Source organism: Trichosurus vulpecula, chromosome 4, assembly GCF_011100635.1.
Source record: "Trichosurus vulpecula isolate mTriVul1 chromosome 4, mTriVul1.pri, whole genome shotgun sequence".
Lineage (NCBI taxonomy): Eukaryota > Metazoa > Chordata > Mammalia > Diprotodontia > Phalangeridae > Trichosurus > Trichosurus vulpecula.
The window spans coordinates 297556956-297583753 of NC_050576.1; the positions used below are offsets into that span (position 1 = coordinate 297556956).

General features: G+C 35.8%; 1 protein-coding gene across 2 annotated transcripts in view; it reads right to left on the reverse strand.

Moving 5' to 3' along the window:
- Window positions 1-26798, reverse strand: part of PARD3B (par-3 family cell polarity regulator beta) — a 1291066-nt gene that overhangs the window by 1114159 nt on the left and 150109 nt on the right. For both annotated transcript variants that reach the window (XM_036754801.1, XM_036754802.1), the window contains exon 2: window positions 12150-12251. In XM_036754801.1, coding sequence (XP_036610696.1) covers window positions 12150-12251 — 102 coding nt within the window. The remainder of the gene's footprint in view (window positions 1-12149; window positions 12252-26798) is intronic.

Consider the following 26798-nt stretch of genomic DNA (forward strand, 5'->3'; position numbering starts at 1 on the left):
GTTGTTTTAATTTGCATTTCTTTAATCAATAATGATTTAGAGCATTTTTAATATGCCTATAAATTGTTTTGATTTCTTCATCTGAAAACTGCCTGTTCATATCCTTTGACCATTTCTCAATTGGGGAATGACGTGTATTCTTATTGATTTGACAGAGTTCTTTGTATATTTGAGATATGAGACCTTTATCTGAGAATGTGTCGATAAATCTTTTCCCCAATTTTCTGCTTTACTTCTGAACTTGGCTACATTTATTTTAATTGAACTATTTTAAAATTTAATGTAACTGAAATTATCCATTTTACTCCTCATGCTGCTCTATCTCTTGTTTATTCAAAAATTTCTCATCTATCCATAAGTCTGATATGTAATATAGTCCATCTCTTTATAACTATGTCACACATCCAGTTTGATCTTATCTTGGTAAATGGTGTAAGATGTTGGTCTATACCCAGTTTCTGCCAGAATGTTTTCCAGTTTTCCCAATAATTTTTACCAGATAATGAAATCTTAACCAAAAAACTTGTCTTTAATGTGCAAATATGTTTAATATGAATGTATATGTATAGCCTATGTCAGATTACATGCCATCTTGAGGAGGGGGAAGAGAGGGAAGAGAAAACTTAGAACTCAAAATCTTATAGAAGTGAATGTTGAAAACTAAAAATGAATAAATAAATAAATATTTTTAAATAAATTAAGTCTTTATATTTTTCAAATACTAAGTTATTGTATTCCTTTGTTTCTGTAAATTGTATGTCTACTCTACCTATCACTTGGGGAATGGCTGAGAAGGTGTGGTATATGATTGTGATGGAATATTACTGTACTATAAGAAAGGATAAGCTTGATCTTAGAAAAACACGGATAGCTTTGCATGACATAATGAAGAGAAATAAACAGAACCAATACAATATCGTATACAGTAACAACAATATTGTTTTAAGAACAACTTGGAGTAACTAAGTCATTTTGACAATTATAAATACCCAAATTAACTGCAAAAGATATGAAGGAAAACATTATCTGCATTCAGAGAAAGAAGTGATAAATAAAAGTATGTATAGAATGGTTTTGCATATAATATATATGTGTGTATACATATATACATATATGTATTATATTTGTGTCTAATGGTAGACATCTCTAGGATCAGGGGAGGCAGGGAAAAAAGATAACTTTTTATATATTTGAAAGGAATAGCAAGCTGAACATAATAGATTTGAAGTTTCACATATAAGCATCTTTTTTTCTATTCTACTATGTTATGGAAATGCTTTTTTTAATTCTTAAGTTCAGAATAAAATAAGTAAATTTTAAATGCATCAATAATACTTCTTTTAAAAAAAGTAACTTGTTTATTCTAATTCCCACTTAATTTAAAACATAACCTACTTTTACCAATCTTTCCTTTCTACCCTCTAGTGCAATTTTTGTGCTACAAAAGGGGAAAAAACCCTAAACGAGCCACTTCATGGAATAATTGCCAACTACGTTAATAAACATGCTAATCTCAAAAGGCATCACAGACAGAAAAAACTGATACTAGTGATATACTAAGTACTTTTTTATCTAGGTTATTATTTTACCTCAATATTGACTTCTCATTTTTCTTTGCCTTTAATATTATGTTCTCAAAAATATGGATGTCAAAATATTCCTCTAGGGTAGAAATGTGTCCACATTTCCTAATAGAAAAACTTTTTGAAAGAAGGGTAATATGGTGGGGGAAATGAGGCATAGTGAAATAAATCCTGGGTTAAGACAGGAGACTGGGTTGTTGCTTTGATCATGGCATTAATTGGCTCAAAAATAAAAGCAACAAGTATTTACCGAGCTCTGACTTTGTGCAAAATATCTTAAAGGGAGCAATGCGGAGTAATGGAGTTAGGCATCAGGAAATCAGGTCTACCGCTAATTAGCTGCATGATCATGGGCAAGTCATTGTATAATCTTGAGAATGGGGGAAACGAAGGCAGGAAAACTAGTTCCATTCTTACTGCAGTAGTCTATGGTCTAGGAGGAGAATTAATCCAACCTACCATGGTAGCAATGGGAATAGAAAACAAAGGATTGATATGAAAAGATTTTTGGAGGGTGAATTAACGAAACTTGGTGAGTAACCGGATATGTGAATGAACAGAAGAAAGGACTAAGATTCTTAGTCTAGGGGAAAATGGCCCATGATTATAACAGAAACACAGCAGTTTTGGAAGGAAAAGACCAGTAGACTAGAGTAGGATAAAATGAAGAATTCAATTTTAGAACTATTTAATCCAAGGAACATGGGCCATCTAAAGGAAAAGGCCATGAAGTAGCTGGAAAGATGCCTGGTTGGAGTTCAGGAGAGAATAGCCCTGCAGATGGGGAGTCACTTAACCTTTCCAAACCTCAGTTTCTTCAGCATATATAAAAAAAGAGGTTAGATTAGATCATCTCTAAGGTCCTCTCTGGCTCTCAGAGTCTCATTCTATAAATAGCTGTAGGGGTGGATAAAAATATGGAAAAATTAATGCTGGAGCTAGAGGTGTCTGCAATTGCAGATTCTTCCCTGATTAATAAAGAAACCCTTAGGTACTGCCACACTTATCACTCCCCTAAGTTCTAAACCCTGTAGTTCTCACTTTCACTGACTCCACCAGCACCAGCCCCAACCCTGCACTGCATATAGATTCTTAAATATTTTTTAAAAACCTCTCTATTGATTATTGGTTAAGATCTGCAGTTTGAAATAGGAGCTTTAGCCTGCTTATGGTAGCTTTGCTAAAAATGTTGTTGTTGTTGTTAAGTTTGGGACATTTAAAAAATTTATCCCTATTTTTAGCACCTCATAATATACTTTTTCTTTCCAAAGAACTCAGAAAATATTTGAATACATGCTTAATAAAAATAGCCATGCTCCATCAAAACCAGTTAGTACCTACTCAACTTGAAACTTGCTGGGGGGGTGGGAATGGAATCTAACAAACCAGGGTGTTTTATTAAGCCGAAGTTCTTGTTTCAGGCACTTCACAAAAGATTCACGAGCATGGACAAACATTGGCTTTGCTTGAATGAACTCCTTAGGACAACACTGATCAAAATTTAAATTCCAGATTTTATTGCCCAATTCTTAGAGTCCGAGTCTTATTTTTAAAATACAGTAAAATTCCGTATTTTAGAACAACAGCTGGTAAAAATTCAGATAGTTCAAGAACTACTTTGTAGGTTTCTAGCTATTTCTGGGTCCCACTAGAGGGCAACAGAGGGTGCTTAGCAACAAGTCACTGTTCAGGAACAAGGCATCTTCTTTTGGCTACTAATACATTCAAGGTACAAACCACTTTCCATTTTTAAAGGCATTATCTCACTAAACACTTACCATTATATCAAACCTAATATTTTCAATGCAAAACATTCCTACTTTTAAATTATTGAGTATTACTATGTTCATTTTGGTATTTTATTTTACAAAAATATTTATCTAAATGCCAACTTGTAATGGTAAAGTACAGCGATTACACTGTCCTTAAGGAAAATGTGGTTTACTTTTAAAGAGAAATCCTCAAGCAAATTTTATTACCTCTCCTTCTTCAAACCTACTATAAATAGCAGAAATTGTAAAATGTGTTTCTAATGCATAATTTTCAGCTCCTAATAAAGTTAATAAAACAAAACTTGCTCCTCCAAGAAATAATAACAATCATCAAAATTTAATTTTTAAAACCAAAAATATAGAGGCACAAAACACAGTAAACACTGTAACTGAAGACAAAACAGTGAACTTATTATACAGTCAACAAATATTTCTTAAGTGTCTCATCTCCATCTGTAGACTTCCCTGGCTTCCTTCAAATTCCTACTAAAATGCCACCTTCTAGAGAAAGCCTTTCCCTACCTCGCTTAATTCTGGTGCCTTCCCTGTGTTAATTATTTCTTATTTATAGTATACACAGCTAGTCTATCCATATTTCTTTGCTTTATAGTCTCCCTTATTAGACTGTAAGCTCCCTAAAGGCAGGGGTGTTTTGCCTTTTTTTGTACCCTTAGTGCTTTGCACTTAATACTTATTTACTGCTGGACTAAAATGCATGTTAAGTATTTTGTCTATCATTAAAAAGTATGAAAGCTGGCTATCATTACTAATAACAATTTCACTCTGTTTATTTGCTAAATCATGGCACAGTTCTTTCTATAAGACAAGCCAAAACCACTACTCAAAATAAAACTCTTCCTAAAAGCCAGGAAAACAAAATTTAAAAGACAATTTCATCTAGCATCAGTACTCATGATATTACTCAAATGGACCTGTAATGTAAGGATGCAGACTGTAATTCATCCATGCTTGCCCATCCTACAAATATTGTCCATGTTCTCCTATGATTTGGGTGGCGGGGGGGGGGGGGAAGGAAGGGGTGGTGAGAAGCAATCCATCCAACATTCCATGGACCTTTCTCACTTTCTTCACACTGATAGAACACATAGTGATCCAACAATTGTCTTCTTGCTACAAGAGCAGCCCAAACTCATTTGCAGGCAGGTGGTCAATATTTATCTCCTGCTGTCATATACAAGAAATGAGAAGCATCAGTCTTTAAAAAAAATACCTTTTTAGCCACCTTCATGCTCAACTCTTTCTCAACTGACAAATGAATGAACTTCACATGGTCTCTTTAGGTAATAAAAGGGAATTTTGTTAAACTCTGCACACAAAAAAATGCAAGCAAAATCTCACCAGATAAGATTCCCCAGGAAACAGGAATCGAGAAGGTGGCACATTTTAAGATCAGTCAATCAAAAATACACATATCTATACATATATCTATACATATATCTATACATATATATATATATACACACACATACATATATAGTGCCTACTGTATTCACGGTGGTATGGAGAATATAACATGTGCTCATTAAACTCAGAGTTTACAATCTAATCTGGAGAAACAAGACATAAATGCACAATAGGTTAATGAAAAAAAACCACAAAAACAAATGGCAAAAAGGAACATAAGGCATCCTCCAAATAATCCTATACATGAGTTGCTAGGATCTCAGGGTTGTCCTGAATAGTTTATCGAATTCATAAAGTAGTGGAACAAGTCCTGAGGCCAGGGAGAAAGAAATTCAGAAGCACACTGTAATTTCTATGAGGAGGAAAAGAGTTTATGCTACTCCTCTCCTAGGCAAAAGTCATGTCAAAACAAAATGTAGAAATAGGAAAAATGCATCTCTGGCATCCTCCTAGCTTCTCACCTTCTGACAAAAGCCTAAGAATAATGGAGACCTGGAGAGAAAGGCACTAAGGCCCTCACTGTAGCATCTCACCTTCAAATAGCATCTTCTCAGTCTCTTTTGCTAATTGATCATCGATATCACACCCACCAACTATCAGTGATGATGGTAATGGTGATAACAACAATAACAATAGCTAGTGTTCTGAAGTTTGCAAAATACTTTAAAAACAACTCATTTTATCCTCACAACAACCCTGAGAAGTCTTGCTATCATCATCCCCAGTTTACAGATAAGTGACTTGCTTAGGCCACACAGCTAGGGTCTGAGGCCAGATCTGTGCTTGAATCTTCTTGGCACCTGGTCTACTACATGACCTAGATCCCCAAGGCTCTGTCCAAGAACCACTTTTCTTCTCTCTCTAATGTTTCTCTTGGGGATTTTATCAACTTCCATGGGTTTAATTAGTATTTCTCTGCAGATGGTCCTTGGAGCTATCTAAACAACTCCAATCTCTCCCCTGAGCTTTAGTCCCATGTTAAGAGTTTCCTATTGGACTTTTCAAGCTGCAGGTACGGTATCAGAAACATTGTAAATTCACCATATTCAAAACAGAAAGAATTGCATCTTCCCTTAACCAACCCCTCTTACAAAATTCCCTATTTCTGCCAAAGGCAGAACTATTCTTCAAGCTCTTAGATTTGTAATCCTGACAACACAATCAGATACATATATGTATGCGTGTGCATGCCCACTCACATGTACTGTGTGTATATGTATGTACATGTGTGTATGTAGTGCATATATGTATGTGTATGTATGTGTATAAAGCCAGCTACCAAATCTTACTGTTCCTATCTCCACAGCATCGCTCATATTTGATCTCTTATCTCTACTCACATATTTACCACTTTATTTCAGGACCTCATCACCTTTTGCCTAAATTATTTCAAGAGTCTCATATTCATTCTCTCTGCCTCAAGTCTTTCCCCACTCTGCCCTATCTTATATACAGGTATTTTTCTTAATCACTGATCTGGCCATGTTACTTCCCTACTCAAATGCACATGGCATTGAATCAAAAAGAAATTTGTCTGTTTAGCTCTTAAAATCCTTAACAGCCTGGCCACAGGGCATCTGTCTCACCTCAGTAAGCTTTACTCCTCCTTCCCCATTCCAGAATCCAGATTCTCTCTCGCCTTTTCTCTCTTTCTCACACACAATACTCCATCTCCCCACTGCATTGCATTTCATTGACTCTTCCCTCATATGTACTTGGGGCATACTCCCTCTTCACCTCTGCCTCACAGAATCCCTCTGTTCCTTTCAATACAGTTCAAGCACATGAACTTCCACAGGAAGCTCTTCCAAAAGCCCCTAAGTGCTAATATTGCTCCTCCCAAACTATCTAGTATTTCACTTTGTATTCATTTTCATTATAAAGTCCTGGTAATCTCCCCCAATAGAACACAATCTTTTAAGAGTGAGGATTTTTTCATTCTTTGTATTTGTGTTACCAGAGCCTAAAACAGTGCCTGGAATATAGTAAGTACTTAATAAATGTCTTCCTTTAGTTGACTAATTTTTTAAATTATTATTTATTTAATATTTTCAGCTTTCAGCATTGATTTCCACAAGAGTTTGAATTACAAATTTTCTCCCCATTTCTACCCTACCCCCACTCCAAGATGGCATAAATTCTGATTGCCCCATTCCCCAGTGAGCCCTCCCTTCTGTCACCCCACTCCCCCCATCCCCTTTTCCCTTACTTTCTTGTAGGGCAATATAGATTTCAATGCCCCATTGCCTGTATATTTTATTTCCTAGTGGTATGCAAAAACTTTTTTTTGAACATTTAAAAATTTAAGTTCAAAATTCTCTCCTCTCTTCCCTCCCCAACCACCCTCCCTAAGAAGGCAAGCAATTCAACATAGGCCACATGTGTATCATTATGCAAAACCCTTCCACAATACTCATGTTGTGAAAGACTAACTATATTTTGCTCCTTCCGATCCTATCCCCCTTTATGCATTTTTCTCCCTTGACCCTGTCTCTTTTTGAAAGTGTTTGCTTTTGATTACTTCCTCGCCTATCTGCCCTCCCTTCTATCATCCCCCCTTTTAATCTTCTTCCTCCTTCTTTCCTGTGGGGTAAGATACCCAATTGAGTGTGTATGTTATTCTGCGTTAGGTCAAATCTAATGAGAGCAAGATAAACTCATTCCCCCTCGCGTGCCCCCTCTTCCCTTTCTACAGAACTTCTTTTTCTTGCCACTTTTATGCGAGATAATTTACCCCATTCTATCTCTCCTTCTTGTCCTCATTGGCTTTTTGGAGCTCTTTTGCCATTTGAGTAAGTCTATTTTTTAAGGTGTTATTTTCTTCAGTATTTCTGGGGTCTCCATTAGCCAGTCATTGACTTATTTTTCATGGTTTTCTCGCATCACCCTCATTTCTCTTCCCAATTTTTCCTCTACTTCTCTAACTTGCTTTTCCAAATCCTTTCTGAGATCTTCCATGGCCTGAGACCAATTCATGTTTTTCTTGGAGGCTTTTGATATAGGCTGTTTGACGTTGTTGACTTCTTCTGGCTGTATGTTTTGGTCTTCTTTGTCACCAAAGAAAGATTCCAAAGTCTGAGTCTGAATCTGAATCCGTTTTCACTGCCTGGCCATGTTCCCAGCCAACTACTTCACCCTTGAGCTTTTTGTTGGGGTATGACTGCTTGTAGAAAGTACTTTGTCCCAAGCTTGAGGGGCTGCGCTGTTGTTTTCAGAGCTGTTTCTACACGGCAAGCTCTGCCACACCAGCACTCCTCCTCCCCCAAGAACCACCAACCTGTACCCCGACTCAGATCTAAGCAGGTTCTGCACTCCTGCTCTGATCCGCCACTTAATTCCTCCCACCAGGTGGGCCTGGAGCCCTAAGCAACTGTAGCTGGAGCTCTGTAAGCAGCCTCAGAGCTGCACCACCTCCACTGCCCCCAGGGTGGTAGCCAACCTGGAACTCCTTTCATTCTGTCCCTGCAGTTTTTTCCCACTAACCTTCTCTTTTGTCTTTGGTGTTCGTGGGTTGAGAAGTCTGGTAACTGCCACAACTCACTAATTCAGGGTGCTAAGGTCTGTTCTGCCCTGCTCTCGGTCTGGTTGTTCCAGGTGCGGCCCACACTGGGCTCTGCTCCGCTCCTCTCCCAACAGGGTGCGATAGACCTTACTCAGTGACCATCCAGGCTGTCCTGGGCTAGAGCCCTGCTACCCTCTGCTATTTCATGTGTTCTGCAGTCCTAGAATTTGTTCAGAACCATTTTTATAGGTGTTTGGAGGGTCCTTGGTTGACTAATTCTTACAAGAGCAGCCTTAGCCTCACCTCAAGCTGTTCCAAAATGATACACCTTTTCAATCAAAACTTTTATTTCCTCAATGCAGGAAATAGCTTAGCTAGATATTAAGATTAAAGCAATATGCTTAAACTAATTCATATTATTGTGTAAATTACTGATAACCCTCTAATGGTACTGTGACTTTTCTGAAAGGTTGCTTCTTACCTTAAATTAATCTCTAATGGGCATAGCTATACAGGAATACAAAAAAAGTGAAGAGGAAACATTTAAGCAAAGTCTGGGATGCTAGGAAAAGGGAGAAGGGTACCAAGTAGGAAGTCCAGACACGCCTGGAAGTCTGACCCAGGGTCACTTCCACAAGTTGTTTCATCATTTTTCACATTTTCTTTTCCTTCCTTCAATTCAAAATTCTAAAGTTTTCTAAAATCCTTGCCAGGTTCTGGAAGGCCATGGATGTGCAAAGTTTGAATTCAATGAAACAAAGACAGAAAGACTGTGACAATGTAACAAGTCTCTTCCACTTTCATCTCTCGTCCCTGATGAGACTTTAAGCCCTATCTGCTTGCTCCTTGTCCCTCCCTGATCTCACATCTTTGGAAAGAAATACGACCAACAAATGTGAATGAAGAGGCTTTTTAAACTTGCACTCCTCAAAAAAATCCAAGTCCAGAGACTTATACTAACCAACTTTACAACTCCATTAGTCTTAAAAGGATCCATCATCTCATCAAGTTTACAAGCATTTATTAAGACAGAATAGACATTAGAATAGACAGAATAAAGCACATGAGATATGTTATGCAGCATTACATATAGTGGATAAAGCACTGGATTTGGAGTAAAGAAGACATGGGTTTGAATACCACCTAAATTTCTTTTCTTCATAAAATGGGGATTCAAAACCAGGTCTTCCTGGATCAGAATCCAGTATTCTATCTACTATATACCATGCTGCTTCTTGTTGTATATATTATGTTTTTATTATATCCATCTTAACAAAATCTTATGATGACCAAATAAGATAACATATGTAAAATGACTTTGTGAACACTAAAACCTTATATAAATGTCACTTTCATTGTTACTACTAAGGCAAATTATCTGACAGAAACCTCTTGTTAAAATGATGGCCTTATGGAAAATTTAGAAGATCTGATAAAATATGTACAAAAAAATTCTGACCTTTTCCACCAATTTGAAAGCATCAAAAATACTAATCCATTTTTGGAAATGCAAAAAGCAATCAGAGATACAGTTGCTACCATCAACTCTAACTTCTTCTGAAAACAACCCCAGGTACAGCTCGCAGTTTGGTACTCAACCTCAAGGCAAAGGCTTAAGTTATACAAGGGTGGTAGAATTTCTATGTGAATATTTCAACTTCTGAATCTCAGTTAGTGGGATAGGTAAGATCCTGTTAAAACAATGGTTCCATATAAACTTGTTTCTTTGTTATAATAGAGAGTCTATAGTTAAAAGCTTAGCTGTGCAAGTTAAAAAAATACTCTACAAGAAATTATGCTGTACTAACAAATAATTTCTCTAGCTCTGTCTTTATAACCATTTCATTCTGTAATGGAGAGCTGTCTATGAGTGAAGATGGTGAATTCAAATATACTTCTCATCTCCTTAAACTAATTATCTCATAATACTGATCAACAGTGAGGTTTCTTGGGGGGGAAACAACATATTCATGATAACTAAGAAATAAAGAAGACAGGAAATCCTGTTTAAAAAAAGGAAGGCAAATTAAATTAAGGCAAAAGGAAAAAACCTTTCTGGGGGAGAATAGTAAGGAAGCCATGCACTCAGCTGCATGGCAAAGAAGAACATCCAAAATCTATGGGCAGGTAAAAAGGTGACTGTACGGATGAATAAAAAGGGGAAGGTCCCAAATTATCCATTCACTCAAGTATTTACTAAGTATTCACTATGTATAAAACAGTACTGAAGGTAGCACAAAATAAATCTAAAACAAAGTCCTTATCTTCCAGGAACAACCAATTGGGGGAGACAAGACAAACACGTGCTAAACGATTAAACAAAAATGCACAGTAGATGGTGATTGTATGACAAAATAATGGATGTTAACAACAAGTAATACAGAAATTCAGGACAGGGAAAAAACTCTTAAGAAGAGTCAACAAGGCAGGTAAGCTGGAGTCAACTAAGAATCATTTATGAAGCACCTCTTTTGTGTCTATGTCTACCAGGGGCTTAAAGTCTAATCAGAAGGAAAATAAAAATATGGGATGGTAGAATTTAAACAGGAGACCTTAAAAAGCAGCTAGTCCAAATCATTTTCAATGTACAAATGGGGAAATTGAGGCCAAGAAAGACAAAGTAACTTGCCACAAGTCACATGGGTCACATAGGAACAGAGCCAAGATATGAACCTAGGTTGTCTAACTACATCCATTGATCCTTCCAGTAATCCATGATGCCATGTAAACTTAACCAAAATCAAAACACAGTCACTTTCTTTTTCTTTTTTTTTGGGGGGGGGGGCAGGGCAATTGGGGTTAAGTTACTTGCCCAAGGTCACACAGCTGGTAAATGTGTCAAGTGTGTGAGGCTGGATTTGAACTCAGGTCCTCCTGACTCCAGGGCAGGTGCTCTACTCACTGTGCCACCTAGCTGCCCCTAGCATGATCACTTTCAAGCAACTACAAAGTGCATTAGGAAACACAGAGTCAAGACAAGAAGCATCAGAAGCAGGTTCTGGTCTCTAGGTAGTCAAAATTCTTCCTTAGGAAATTTCTACACCAAGGAAATCACAGGTCCATTTCCTGTCTCTCACTTTGACTTTGAAGATAGTGATTGACAATGATTAGCAGAACTTATCTATTAGATATGTCTAGACATGGACAGAAAGAAGATACTTACTAAATGACTCTTGGTTGACTCTAGCTCAGCTCTATTGACAACTCTCTTTTCTCATCCATCTCTCCTTACTCTTTATTACTTGTCAATATCCCTTATTGTGTCATATCATCACAATCTACCATGCATTTTTATTTTCGAAAGGTAAAATTCATGAGACAAGGTTTAGAGGTTAGTGAATTATCTCAGATCATCAAGAAAAATAATATATTAAACAGAATTATGCCTTTGGTCAACAAATATTTGAAGTAACAACCTTAAAAATGATTAGAAGAAGCCCTCCTTAGACCTTTCTCCTCCATTATGACATGCTTTGTACTACAGAATGGTACAAACTATGCTCAAGCTTCAAATTCCCTAGGTTTGACTGGATATTTGGTAGAATGACCAAAAAGGCAGCTGACAGGGACAACGAATATAATGACCATACCATTCACAGATATTTGGGACTGCAATTGTTGTTTCTGACACTCTACTATCAAGGCACTGAAGGAACACTTCAGAATGGATCCAATAATCAGAACACCATTACTGAATTCCAAACTGACAATGTTTCTCCAAACATTTGAAGAAAAATTTCAATTTATGGGATGTCCAGGTGATCCTGAACAGAAAAAATTATAACTGATGGAAAGTGTGTTACAAGCATTTCAGTTTATCAAAAAAGTATCAGTTTTAAGAAGAATAACTTTAACACAGCCATCTACCTTATCTTTGTCTTCAACAACATCTGCCAATATATCATCTGGGTCCAGTATTCCTCCATCCATGTACTCCAAGTGATGAATTTTCACCCAGTCACCAGGATCCTACAGGAAAAAGTAAAGCTTTTTTTAAAAAAAGGCTTAATGTATACATTTTAAACTTATTTTATTTTCTAAAAAAGTGTCATCTTAAGATGGAATATACAGTTATCTGAATCAGAAAAAAAACTTGTCTTTCATATCTCAACTTTTCATTTAAGCAAAGATGATTAACAAAAGTTATGTGGAAGTAATGCATTATTAGTTAGGAGCTATCACAACCAACTTCTCCAGAAATCTAAAATATATATATATATATATATGTTCCAGGGAAATTTTCTATCATCTCTTACAATTTAACCAAATATACTATCCAAGAAGGAAGGTCTTGGGACAATATTCCTGAAACATGCCACTAGGATCCCCAGCAAGCTGACATGTACTGAGAGAGGTTTCAGAACCTAACCCTCCAGAGCCCTACATTTTTGTTTCCAAAACAAAGTCACATGGTTTGGTGGCAGTAAGTCACAAAATGTATATAAATGGGTTGAATTCAGTTCCATCAACTCTTGGAATCTACCTGTACATTTCCTCCTCTAATTTTAAGAGTCATCATGACATTAAAAAGATAGGCCCAAGAGTTATTCAGGAGTGACACTTAACTGTAAAAAAGAGGGTCCAGATTTTCCAAAGTGGAGAAGAAAATAAAGAGCACAAAGAGGTCTCCAAAGCTCTCTTGGGCCAGTGGAGGAAAAAAAGTTTTAAGAATAGCAAGACAGCCTCTCTCTGTCATAGGAGAGCAACTGACCGACCCTAGAATACTCTAAAGAAATAGGATAGTTGGAAAAACTCAATTCTTTTATATATAATTTGACTTCAGAGAGAGATTTTTCTAAAATTTTAAAAGCTTAATTAAGATACAACCGAGTATTAGGGTTTGGCAAACCTCTTTTTAAACAAAATAATTCAAAGTAGAGCAAGTCAGAATAGTCAAAATAGATAAAGTCTCTTGTCATTTATTACTATCTTCATTCCACTTAGGAACTGTCATTTCAAGCTGGTAAGAAAGACATATTTAATCCCAAATGGCAACAAAAAAGTAATATATGTGCATGTTTTCTGTTAATATTTTGCACAATGCAAAAAGAAAATTCAATAGCATTTCATATGTATCAAATGTAATGACTTTCATAATACACAGGGGTATATATATGTACATTTATGTATGTTACATGTAAATAAATATGCGGTCAATCCTCAACATTCACAAGTTTAACCTTCAAAATTTCATGTACTCATATGATTTTGTCAGTAACTTTATTTTCAGTTTCCCATTGGCAACTACACACATTAGGCATGGCAGAGAAAAAAATGAGATGCACTGTGTGCAAATTTGTGAAGCAGCTGGTATCATACTAGGCACTTCATTAGTTGTGTTCACCTTACCATTGCAAAGAGTTCCCATGGATTTGTTTCATATTTCTATTGTTTGCTGTTTAAAATCAAATTTTGTATTGCAATTATGCCCCAATACATAATGATGGCCCTTTGGGCTCCAAGCCCAAGTGTGCAAAGTCGGGAATGTGGCTTATGAGAAAATAAAGATGTTAGATAAACTATGTGCTGGAATGTCTGCAGCCACTGTTGGCCTAATCAACCAGTTGGCTAGAGACATCAAGGCTGTCAATCCCATCAGCAAAAGTCACTGAGAAATTATTTCAAGCTTGTATGTCCTTCATGGTCTCTAACACCATCCATCAGGCATGAAGGACAGCGTGGCAGAGGTGTTGCCAAGACCTCACCAGTCTCAGAGTCTTCCAACAGCAGTAACTAAAGTCTCAACAACTTCTTTGGTTTTCAGAGGGCCACCAAGCAGTACAGTATACAACATGGTACCCTCATACCACCACCTCATACAATGGAAGGTAATATTCAGGTTTTAGTTTTGAGAATTTCATTTGCTATACAGTATTGGTAGTATTGTAGATTTCATGTATTATAAAAAGTGAATAATGTCTGAAGTCAATTTTTCATTGAAATGTTAGCATGATTAGTGGCAAGGAAAATGTTTTGCATGTTACCAATTTTATATTGTGTACTGCATTTTATGGGTTATTTCATGGTTACTGTTTAGGAGAAGTGCCTATTATCAGAATTAACATTTTGTTATAAAGAATCATATGCATAAAAGTGTATTTTCAGCAATCTCTTGTGAGAGGTTACAGTTTTTGGTGGTTGTGGGAACCTAACCCCCTAAATTCCCTTAGGTCCAATCTATCAATATTTGCTTTTTTTTTAAACTTTTGTACAATTTTCTAGGAATGCTGCCCCCGCAAATGTTGAAGATTGATTGTAAACGCAATATTAAAAGAATGAAAACAAGAAAGAAATTTTACTCTGACTCTTATGCTTGTGAAATTTTCAAACATTACATTCAATATTTCGCATTTAATCTCTTTGTTTTAGTGTCTCAAAAGAAGAAAACTGATCAAACACACTATTCAAGTATGCCTTGCTTCACATACTCAATCACTGGAATAAAGCCTACAACATTGGTTTTAAAAGGCACATGGAATACTCTATGTGTATCTCATGTGTCTAGCCGTAATACTTATATAATTTACATTATTAGTTTTGGCAGCACTCTTGTAGGTAGAGTTATTTTTCAATGTGGTAAATCTTCACAGTCATACTCAAAGCATTTTTAAGCATAAGGGAATAAACTCTGATGCATTCTGTTCTCTTTCCTTCCAAGTATATCCTTTCCCAATATTTTGAGCAAGTTAATTTATACACAGTTGCCATTAAGAAATAATTAATTCATATCCAGATGGAAATTTTAAAATTAAACTTATATAAAACTATGTTAATAAATCAGGGGAGATAGCTAAATACAGAAACATGTATCACAGAGTGGGGAAAAGTACTAAAATGATGCTAAATAACATTCAAAAGTCATTCTAACTAGATACTAGCATCCGTAACTACTAAAAGTTCTAATTATAGGTAAATAGTACGTTAAATTTAGGAAATTAGAGATTTACATTGCTCTAAGATTTATAATTTGGTATAATTTTCAAGAATCAACATTTCACTGAACTTGTGGATCATTAGAAATATATAAATATTCAGACCAAAGAACAAGGCTCTCTGATAGTCATAAAAAAAGAGTAACAAAGGAATTCCTAAGAGGACATTCCTGTAATGCAGAGAATCATAAGGATGACTGCCACTGGGTAGAAAGGAATCAGAAAAATTTCAAAAGCACCACAAAGAAAATGTTAACTTTTAGGTGAGGACTCCAGTTTTCTACTGGCATTTTGCTATTACTGGTGTACTACAATATTCTTATATTCCATGTTTGGTTCTGACTTTCATTCTTTTACCACACTGTTCAAGAAAACATTCCTACAGGGCCATCTCGAATTACATCATGATAGTCAATATGAAAACAATTCAATTTAGAAACTTTATTTTACATACGACTTTTTTTTTTAAAACATAGCCATTTCAAAAAGATATGCCAAAAATGTGCCACAAACTGACATCACTAATATAGAATATATTTTAAATAAACTTTTAAAGCATTACTCAAATGTAAATTCATAAAATAATACTCTTATGCTATATCATCATGGTATGGAAAAAATCCTGACTTCTCAAAAGCTATGTCAGTGGGCCAAACCGCTTTGAGTGTAGTCCTAACAAGAGTTTGATTGTTTTCTCTTGACCAGCTAAGCTAAATATGGAAAGGCTCATAACCAATGAGCTGGTTGCTTAATAATGAATTCTTTGGCCATGGTAAGCCATTAAAGAAAGAAAAATACAAAATGGACCTGAGACCCATATGCACACTTGCCTAATCCATTTTCTCTTTCCATCTTTGTTCTCTTTAATGCCATCTCTACCTTTGAACATTTATGCCTGGGAAGTTCAATATCCTTTACAACCACTCTGCCAATATCATCATAGAAGGATACCATACTCTATAACCCAGATATTTCACTACTAGACATGCATTCCAAGAAGGCCAGTGACTTAAGAGGAAAAGAGAATGCTCATATAAAGCAAAATATCTATAGTAGCAATTTTTTGGCAGCAGAATAGGGAATGGCTAAACAAATTGCAGTACATGGATGGAATAGAATATTACCATACCATGCTATAGGAAACAACAAATATAATGAATTGTTTTTTGTTGTTGTTGTCCATCTTTTGTTGTTGAAGAAGACCAATGACATCAGGAGGGTGATGTCTTGACTTGCAAGTGAATTGGATTTAAGCAAGGCAGCGCTGTGCAAAGTCATCAGAAAAGCACTAAAAGCTTATCTGAACTGATAAAAAAAAGAACTAAAGAGAGTCAAGATGACAATATATACAACTACAACAATGCAAATTGCAAAAATTACCACAAGACAACTGAAAAATGCTATAAAATTGCAAAGAAGAGACATGGATTCAAAAAAGAGGGGTGAGAAAACATTTTCCTCCTACTCCTTTGGAGAAATGAGAGATTCATGTGTATAGAACATTTGCATATACAGTCATTTTTTTAATGTACTCATAAGTTTTGCTATTTTTTTCCCTTCTTTCTCTTTCTCTTTTAAAAACAATTCTTGGGGCAGCTAGGTGGCGCAGTGAGTAGAGCACTGGCCCTGGAGTCAGGAGGACCTGAGTTCAAATGTGGCCTCAGACACTTGACACATGTACTAGCTGTGTGACCTTGGGCAAGTCACTTAACCCCAATTGCCCTGCCCCCTCCCCCCCCCAAAAAAAACAAAAAAAATTCTTTGTTACATGGGATATATCTCTATAAGGGAATAGTGAAAGGGATACAGGAAGAAATTTAGGTGACATAAATACAAAAGACACCAATAAAATGTACTTTTAAAAAATCTACTTTGTTTTTTATAGAAAAATTTTACTAGAATTATCATGACAGACTGAGAGGAAACACATTAAGGGTATTAGCAGGATACAGGAGAGCATCTGTAAGTAATATCATACAATAGGCCACATACTTAATATCATACAACTGAATGAAAAATATAGAGATACCTACTCCCTTTATGCTACACAAACTGCAAACTGTACAAACATGCATGGTCAAACTCATCTAATTGCATAATCTGGACAATCAATATTAGTTATGTATTGAATCTTTCTAATGTGGATGAATAGGAAGACTAGTGAGCGATCATAGCCTTCTTCTAGGATATGTATACATACACACATACACCCACACACACACACACACCTTGGATAGAAAGTAAAAACAGACATATGGATGTATGTGTGTGTGTGTGTGTGTATACACTCAGAGACGCACATATAAGTGGCGACATATAGACATATATGCATGTGTGTATGGTTTCCTTTTCAAATTTACAGAAAATACAAAAATGAGAAGGAGGGATAAATAACACACTGGGCAACAGACTCCAAAAAGAACTTGATGTCGCTCCAAATATAATAATACCAAATTTAATAGGAACAAATGTAAAGCCTTAGACTTGGGTTCAAATAATCAATTTAGCAAGTATCAGATGTGGGAAGAATAATTAGACAGCAGCAGTTTGCCTTGGAAAGATCTAACAGTTTGAGTATGCTACAATCTCATTATGAGTGAACAAAGCGACTTAACAGCTTAAAAAAACAACTAATGAAATCTAGTTGCAGAAAGAAGTGTAGCTTCTTGAAATAGGTAAGTAAGAGGCACCCTATACTCTGTATGGTTCCAGTTACATCTTGAGAATCGTGAACAATTTTTGCCCCCGTATTTTAAATAGAATATTGATAAGCTGGAAAGAGTCCCAAGAAAACTAATCAGGAGAGCAATGAAGGGTCTCAAGTCTGTGCAACATGAGGCTTGGCTGAAGGAATTACAGGTGTTTAACATGGAGTAAACATTAAGAGGGATATGATAGTTTAAGGATCTGAAAGGCGTTCGGGTAGATTTGTTTTCTTTGGTCACAAAGCAGAGGACTTGAAGCAATGGGGAAAATTTCAAATAGGCAAATTTAGGCATGGCATCAGGGGAAAAAATTCCCAACTAGAGCTCTCCAAAAGTAAAAATGGGCTGCCCCTGGAGTCTGTGGGTTGTTGTTCACCGAAAGCTGTTGAGCAAAAACTAGATAGAATGTAAGCTCCTCACAAGAGGAGACTTTGTCTGTGTATGCATAGAGCATTTTTAACAAATGCTTGTTAAATTAGTGGATGACCACTGGTCAGAAGGATTCTCCTTGAGGAATAGGAAGAACTAGTGAGCTAAATCAGATTCTTTGATTCTGTACGTAAGAAAACATTAAAACGGGAATAAAATTGTCTTTCACTTAACAGATTTTGGATATAATCTGAGAAATTGTTAATACTTCAAGCACGATTTTACTGTGTCAGATTCCCATCCAGAATCCAATGAGAAAATTGATTTGGGTCTTAATTCTAAGCCATAAGCCCCAGAATTTTGGAGCTTCAAAGGGACCTCTGAGAGAACACAGTCCAAGCCCCTCATTCTGCTTTAAAGTTTTGGAAGAAAGTGACTCTACAAAGCATGAAGTGCTACATGCACATGAATTGTTGCTTTGCTACTAACAAAACTGAGGGCAAGATGATGAAAACTGACGTGTCCAAGGTCACATTGCTTATAAGAAGCTATCTTTAGCCGAGGCCATTCCTCAGAACAAATAACCAGAAACTGACAAAAAGCCCCTCTTCTCTGCATAATGTGTTTAATTGATTTTCCTGCATTTTAAGGGAAAGTTTCTTCTCCACTACTGGTCGCTTAAAAAAAGAATAAAGAAAAAGGTTAAAGCACCAAGGCAGATAGTTCCTCATAAAAATTAGTATACAAATATACTATTAAGAAAAATATAGCAGAGGAACAGGACCTGGAACAGGAAGACCTGGAGGCTTCTAGGAAACACAGTGCACAAGCCACTTAACCTCTGTTTGTCTCAGCTTCTTCAACTACAAAACAGGAATAATAACAGAATCTACTTCCCAGAGTTCATCTGAATTTAAATCTGGCCTCAGACATTTACTAGTTATGTGACCCTGGGAAAGTCACTTAACGCCTGTTTGACTCAGTTTCCTCATCTGTAAAATAAGGATGATAAAAGCACCTACTTCACAGAGTTATTGTGAGGATCAAATGAGACAATAAATTATAAAGTGTTTAGCAAAGTGCCTGACACATTAGTAAGTGCTAGATAAATGTCGTCATCATCATCATCTCCATCATTATTATAATCTTTGTATGCCTCAGTTTCTTCATCTGTAAAATGAGGGGAATGGCACCTACCTCCTAGGGTTGATGTAAAAATCAAAAGAGATAAGTGCTTTGCAAACCTGAAAGCATTATGCCAATGCTAGCTCTTGTTGTAGGGTTTTTTTTGTCACGTTCCTCAAAATCATTATCTTTTTTATATAAAGGACTATGGTTAATTTCCAGCTATGGATTATCTTTTTTATATGAAGTCCTATGGTTAATTTCCAGCTATGGATTTCTATTCATATCACCATGGTATAGTAGAAAAGGTCCTGGAGTTGGCAGTTAAAGTCATTCAACAAACATTTATTAGATACTTTCTATGTGAAAGGTGCAGGACCTCAGCTCTTACTACCTGTTAGACCTTGACTTCATGCACCTTTCTGGTCCTCATTTTCCGTATCTGTAAAACTGAGAAGGTTGGATTAAATGACATATAAGCTCCTTTCTAGCTCCTATGAACAAACATTTAATATGCATCTACACTGCCTAAGACCCTGTGATGAAAATGAGGAGATGCAACATGAAACAGTAAGTGAGCAGATACAAGGGAGAGTGAAATAAATGCAAAGCAAATATTCACACAAACTGCTGGGAGAAATTTCAGAAAGTGGTCACTTTTTCCTGGGGGAGACAGGGCAGAAAAGAAAGGAATTAGGAGGTTTAGGGAAGGCTTCATGGAAGATCCAAGTTGGGTCATAAGAGGGTAGGGGGTGGATCTTCAATAGAGGAAATTTAGGCCCAGTAGTCTCCTGGTTCTGCTCCTGATTCTCCATATTCTTCTACATCTGGCCCAGGAGCATTCTCACACTAGAGAAGACTTCACCCCTGCATTTCCCAGAAGTGCCTAGGCTGGCTATGATCATTCTTCTCCTGGCTCTCTCCTAACAATCAAGATTCTTTCACCTTGCTCCTGTGTAAGTGCCTTCCCTTTCCTACTTTTCAGCTCCTTATGATGCATTATTTTCCCCCAACAGAATTTCCTTGATGGTAGGGACTGTCTTGCATTTACTTGTATTTCCAAGGCCCTATCTACCAGTCCATCTCTCCATTCCAAGCAAGGAGTATATACAGCATAAGAAAAGATACAGAGATGAGAGAAAGCAGAAAGAAAAGTGATGCACTGTCAATAAAACATAGAAAATGTAAAGGGGAGAGGTAAGACATAAAGCTAGACAGGTAGGCTAGACTCAAGAGTGGGGAATTACAAAATGTCATGGCTGAGAGTTTATATAGTTGGTTTTCTAGGCAATGGAGAGCCTGATGAGCGATGAAGATTTTGAGTGAGGGAAGAAATTAAGTATAGTGATAGATCAGGAAGGCTATGGAAGCGACAATGTGGAGGTCATATGGAACAGAAAATAAGAGAAAGAAAACCTGGTTAAGAAGCCATTATGGTAGTCTAGACGAGAAGAAACAAGTGGAATTCAGGTAGTTACAGTAGCAGAGCAAAGCTAGGGCCAGAGGTGAGGGAGACTGCAGAGACGGGAAGAATAGGGCTGTGCAATTTACTATATGTGTGAAGTAAGGGACAGAAATAAAGCTGAGTCCATAACCAGATTTATTAGCAATACGGCCTCAGACAAGTCACTTAACTTCTCTCAGTCCCAGTTTCTTTATCAATCAAATGGGAATAACATTTGCACTACCTAACACTTAGGCTGGCTATGCAAAAGGACTTGGTAAGCCTTAAAGCACTGTATAACGTGAATTATGACTTCAAATAATGAGACTAGAAGATCGGGAGGGTCAGAGTATCATGCACAGAACAGAAAAGGCACTGAGAGTAAAAATCAGAGAGTAGAAAATGATTAATTTAGTTTCTACATAGTTTTGGAAACCAAATGTCAGTAACTAGATTAATTTTTTATTAACCAAAGACAAGAGATTGGGTGTCCGGTGTCTGCTATACAAAACCATACCATGATAGGTTGTAAAGTCTTATAAATTGAAGAGTATCTAATTCAGGACAATAAATTATTTTAGACTTCCCATGAAACTTCAGGAGGCAGATATAGTATGATCTTTCAAAACAGATTTCTGCTTAAAGTAATTAAAGGTTACATAAAATTGTTTAAATTACCAAAAATTACTAATGGATTTCATAGATAAAATATAAAAAACGTTACCAGGTGTATTCGGGCCTTTTAAAATATTACCAAACTACACAAACACTGATTTAATAACATTTGAGGTATACTGTTTCAAAATCCTTTTCAAAAAAAAACAGCTGATGAAAAATGTTATTTTTCATTATTTAGTTCCAATGAAATTTTATAGTGTCTATGATACTAAGTGCCAAGGTTTTAAAAGCTTGTGTGGTCCAAAGGCATGTAACCTATAGCCAAAGGATGGAATCAATGATGTCTCCAAAGAGAATACTACGCTATGAAAATGTATCAATCTACCCATTATACCTCAAAAGGATCCATCCTGAACCTAAATGGAATCCAACTCCACAGTGAATTTCAGCGGGCATAAATTAGAAAAAGCTAATTCACCAAATGTACAGTTTCCTAAATGCCAGGAAGTTGAGACTGAAACATATTGCAGCTATTATAAATTTGGCTTCTTTGCACACTGCCTCAGAAAAGGCTTAATGTATTCTCTAACAGTACCCTAGATAGCTACAATCTTCCAAATATATGTGCATATGTATTTGTGAGAATCTGTCGATGTGTACATATGAATGAAAAGTACTGCCAATAGCCTACCTTTAATTATTATAATCTGCAGCTGCATACAAGAATACCAAATTCTCTATCCCATCATTGGGGAGGTCTAATTAGAAAGGTTTAATCTGAGCTATATTATATGTAGCATAAGTGGAAGTGAAAGATGCCATTTTGCATGTAAGGTAATTATCCATCTCTAAATCCCATGTCCCAATGTTCTGCGGGATAGATGCATGCTAAAAATAATAACTATAATTCATTCATTCAAACACTTATTAAGGACTGGCTGTGTAAAATACATTGTGCTAAATGCTGACACAAACTAATAAAAAAGATACACTAACAATCCAGAAAATGATCTGGGGGAAAAATGAAAAAAGAAGAGAGAATAGGAGAAAAAGAAAACCCTAATTATAAACACATATAGTCCAGCAAAACAAATTCCCAAAATGGCTGTATCCAAAAATCTGTATCTTTCTCTTCATTTGATGTTCATCACCTCTCTGATAGGAGGTGAGTGGTGTGTTTCTTCTTCAGTCTTCCGGTTTATCTTTGCATCGATTAGAGTTCTAAAGTTGTCAAAAGTTGTTTTTCTCTACAATGTTGCTGTCATTTTGTAAATTGTTCCCCTGCTTCCCTTCACTTCATTCTTCATTATATCATAGAAGTCTTCCTGGTTTTTTCTGAAACTGTCCATTTCATCATTAATTATGGCATAGTAATACCCCATAGCACTTATATACCACAAATTGTTCATCCTCCAATAGAACAGCTATCTCTTAGTTTTCAATTCCTAGCTACTGCAAATATTTGTGTACAATTAGGTTCTTTTCTTCTTTCTTGGATCTGTTTGGGATATAGATCTATGACTTTTATAGTTGGTTCAAAAGGTATGCCCAATTTAATAACTGTCTGAGCATAGTTTCAAAATACTTTCCAAAATGGCTGGACCAATTCACAGCTCCACCAACACTTCACTAGTGTGAACTATTTATTTTTCACCCCACAGTTTCTTCAACATTTGTTATTTTCCTATTTTGTCATTTTTGCCACTCCGATGAATACGAAATCTCAAAATTGCATTCATTTGTCTAATTATTAGTCATTTAGAGCATTTTAAATGGTTGTTGATATCTTGGATTTCTTCCTTTTAAAACTACCTGTTTCTATTTATTTACCTTTTACCAATTGGAGAATGGCTCTTAATATTATAAATTTGAATTAGTTCCTTACATCATGGATCATATCTTATCTAAACTTTTTACCTCCTTAATATCAGTACTCCACAAAAAGAAGCCACTTAATATATTACTTAATATTGTAATGTATTTGTTGTATGAATTTGAGTGTGCTAGGTGGCACAGTGCTTAGAGTGCTGGACTTGGACCCAGGAAGACCTAAGTGAGAAACCTGCCTCAAACAGTTACTGACTGTGTGATCCTAGGAAAATCACTTAACTTTTATGTCTATAAAATGGGGAGAACAATAGCCCTTACCTCCCAGTATTATTTTGAAAAATAAATGTTTATAAAGTGCTTTTCAAACCTTAAAGCACAAATCATAGCTAACATTATAACTCCAGTTTTTAAAAAATACTGAGTTTATGGTGATGGCAAGAAGTCTCGCTGGAAATGACCAGATGACAGCTCAATTACTAAAAGATCTCACAGTTCCTGATTAGTCTCGATAACTCCTTTTTCCATCCCAGACCATTTGTCTTCTATAATATCTACTTTCATGCTTGCTTTTATTTATAAGCTACCTTAACCCAGAAAGTCCGTACCTCCCTCCCATCAATCCAAATCCTATACTTCTTTAAAAGAGTAGCTGAAGACTCTGATATTCCTTAAAGTCATCTCTAAGTAGAATTATCCCATGATAATTATTCAATTAAAAATTTACTTAATTTTAAATTTTGTTAATATGTTTTGCTTTTGCATTTTAACATTTACAGATTGCTCCCGCTTCCTGAGGGGTTTCTTCAAAGTAAAACAGTTAAGAGAAACTAATGATATTGTGACTTCATCTCAAAGTACATGTAACAACATTTCACATCTGTATTATCCCCACCTCTCTATTTTTTTAATTAAACCTATTTTCTCTCCTTCCCATTCCCCACCACATTGAAAAAAGAAAATAAAACCAACTTTCTTATAACTAAAGTGCATAGTGAAGCAAAACAAATTCCCTCACTGGCTGTATACAATAAATCAATCACTCCTCTATAATGGGTAGCATGTTTCATCATCGGTCTGCTGGAATCATGAGTGGTCAGTTTATTTATCATAGTTCTTACAGCTTTCAAAGTTGTTTATCTGTACAGTACCGTTGTTATTGTAGAAATTGTTTTCTTGGTCCTCATTTTATTCTTCAAAGTTTATAGAAGTCATAAAAATGATCATTTTATAATATTGATGTTACATGTAAAATTGTACTTCTGGTTCTGCCTGCTTCACTGTACATAAGTTCATACAAGTCTTTCCATGTGTCTCTGAAATCATTTATTTAATGATTTCTTATAGCACAACAGTATTCCATTACATTCACATACCACAATTTGTTCAATCATTCCTCAACTGATGGACATACTCTTATTTTTCCAGTTTTTGCCACCACAAAAAGAGCTGCTAAAATATTTTCACATGCAAAGGATCTTTATACATTTTTCTCGGATCTTTTCCAGGAACCTTTTAGTGATCCTTTTAGGGACAGGATTGATATAGGTTAGGTCAACAGTCAAAGGTGTTGTTTTTCAGTTGTTTCAGTCATGTCCAACTCTTTGTGACCCCATTTGTGGTTTTCTTGGCAAAGAAAATGGAGGGCTTTGTCATTTCCTTCTGAGGCAAACAGGGTTAAGTGACTTCCCCTGGTCACACAGCTACTAAATGTCTGAGGCCACATTTGAACTCAGATCATCCTGACTATGGGCTCAGCAATCTATCCACTTTAGCTACCCTTGGTCAAAGTTGCTGTTTGGTAATGTTTTGTGCATAATTTCAAATTGCTTACAAGAATAGTTTGTACTGATTCACAGGTTCACCTGTAAATGCATCAATGTGCATGATTTCTCACAATCCCTCCAACATTTATCATTTTCCTTTTTTGTCAATTTTGCCATTTTGATGGGTTTTTCCTCCAAATTCATATTATGTCCTTGGTATGTGGCATTCCGTCACTCATCATTCAAATATCTGTCCATGTTAAGAAACATGTCCCTCTAACAAACTGTTCTAAACATAAAATATATAACTTACATGAATTCCAATATGGCATACTAGAGAAAGCAAAGGAAAAGCAGTAAAGACAAAGGTTCTAGTGCTGAATCTCCCACTGAGCAAGTCACAATCTCTCTTAATGGCATAATGAATGAGTGAAAGACTTAGAGTTAACAAGACATGAATTGAAAGCCCTCAAGCAAGTCACCTAAATAACCTCTCGGTGCCTCACCTACCTAACATAGCTGTTGTAAGCATCAAATGAGATCAAATTAATTTGTAAAGTTATTCATAAAACTTAAAGCACTATAGAAATAATAGTGACTTTTATTATTAATATTTATTGTTAGTGAATTGAAGTTTGTTTTCTGTAAAATGATGTCACAAGGATAAGTCTAAGGATCAAATGAAATAATGAAAATTAAATAAGCATATATGAAATGCTATGTGATATCATGTACATCTGAAAAAATAAAGATAATAACTCTATAGTAGACAGGCATTCTGCCAGTACAACAGGATGAAAATAACACATCATGATCTCAAAACTTATGTCAAAAGGAAATATTGGAAAGATAATATGAAAATAAATGAAGAACAGAAAAGGGGGTCTGGTAATAACTTTCCCATAGTGAAATCACATTTATATACATCTGTGGATTTAAGCATACAAGTGAAATTTTTGAATACCTTAATAAACCCCAAGATGAGACAAGCAGGATATACTTACATCTGCTCTATTTCTTTTTCATTTATTTGTAGGAAAAAAAATCCATACAACCTCTAATTATGAAAAGAATAACACAGATGCAGGGCTACTTTTGGTATCTAACCTAAACATACAAGTTTTGCCTCAACATTCAGAAATATTCACTGCAATATGGCAAATTATACCAACACTCTTAATATATTTTGTTATAAATATTATGATGTTCATAAACGTGCAGGTGGATATAATCAAATTTGGTACCAAAACAAGCACATTATGCCCAAACCTGTGGAGGTAAGAAATATCACTATGCTTTTTAAACATATTTACTAGCATTATGAGATTTAGTGCATTTCCTTCTGATAACCTTCAAAGGAGAATTAGTTCAATGTAGCAATTCTTCTCACACACAATCCAAAGCAAAAAGTTTTCGAAACTACACTAAGAAAATAAGGGATTGTTAAAATCTAGTCAATTGTTTCAGAAGTGGAGGAGGGGAAAGTACAGTAGAGGAGGCAAGTAAATAATTATCTGAATAGCTATAATAATTATTCTACAATTATTTACAAATAAATATTAAGCTGTGCATTCTGAAGGTCAGTTCAGAAATACTGATCTAATAATACATGAAGTCATATCCATTACTGGCCTAATACTCAACAAGACTTGAGCCCTACTCCATCCACCCACCAAAAAGGGCTGAGTTTTACTAATTTAAGACAAAAATCCTGCTAGCTATATAAAAAT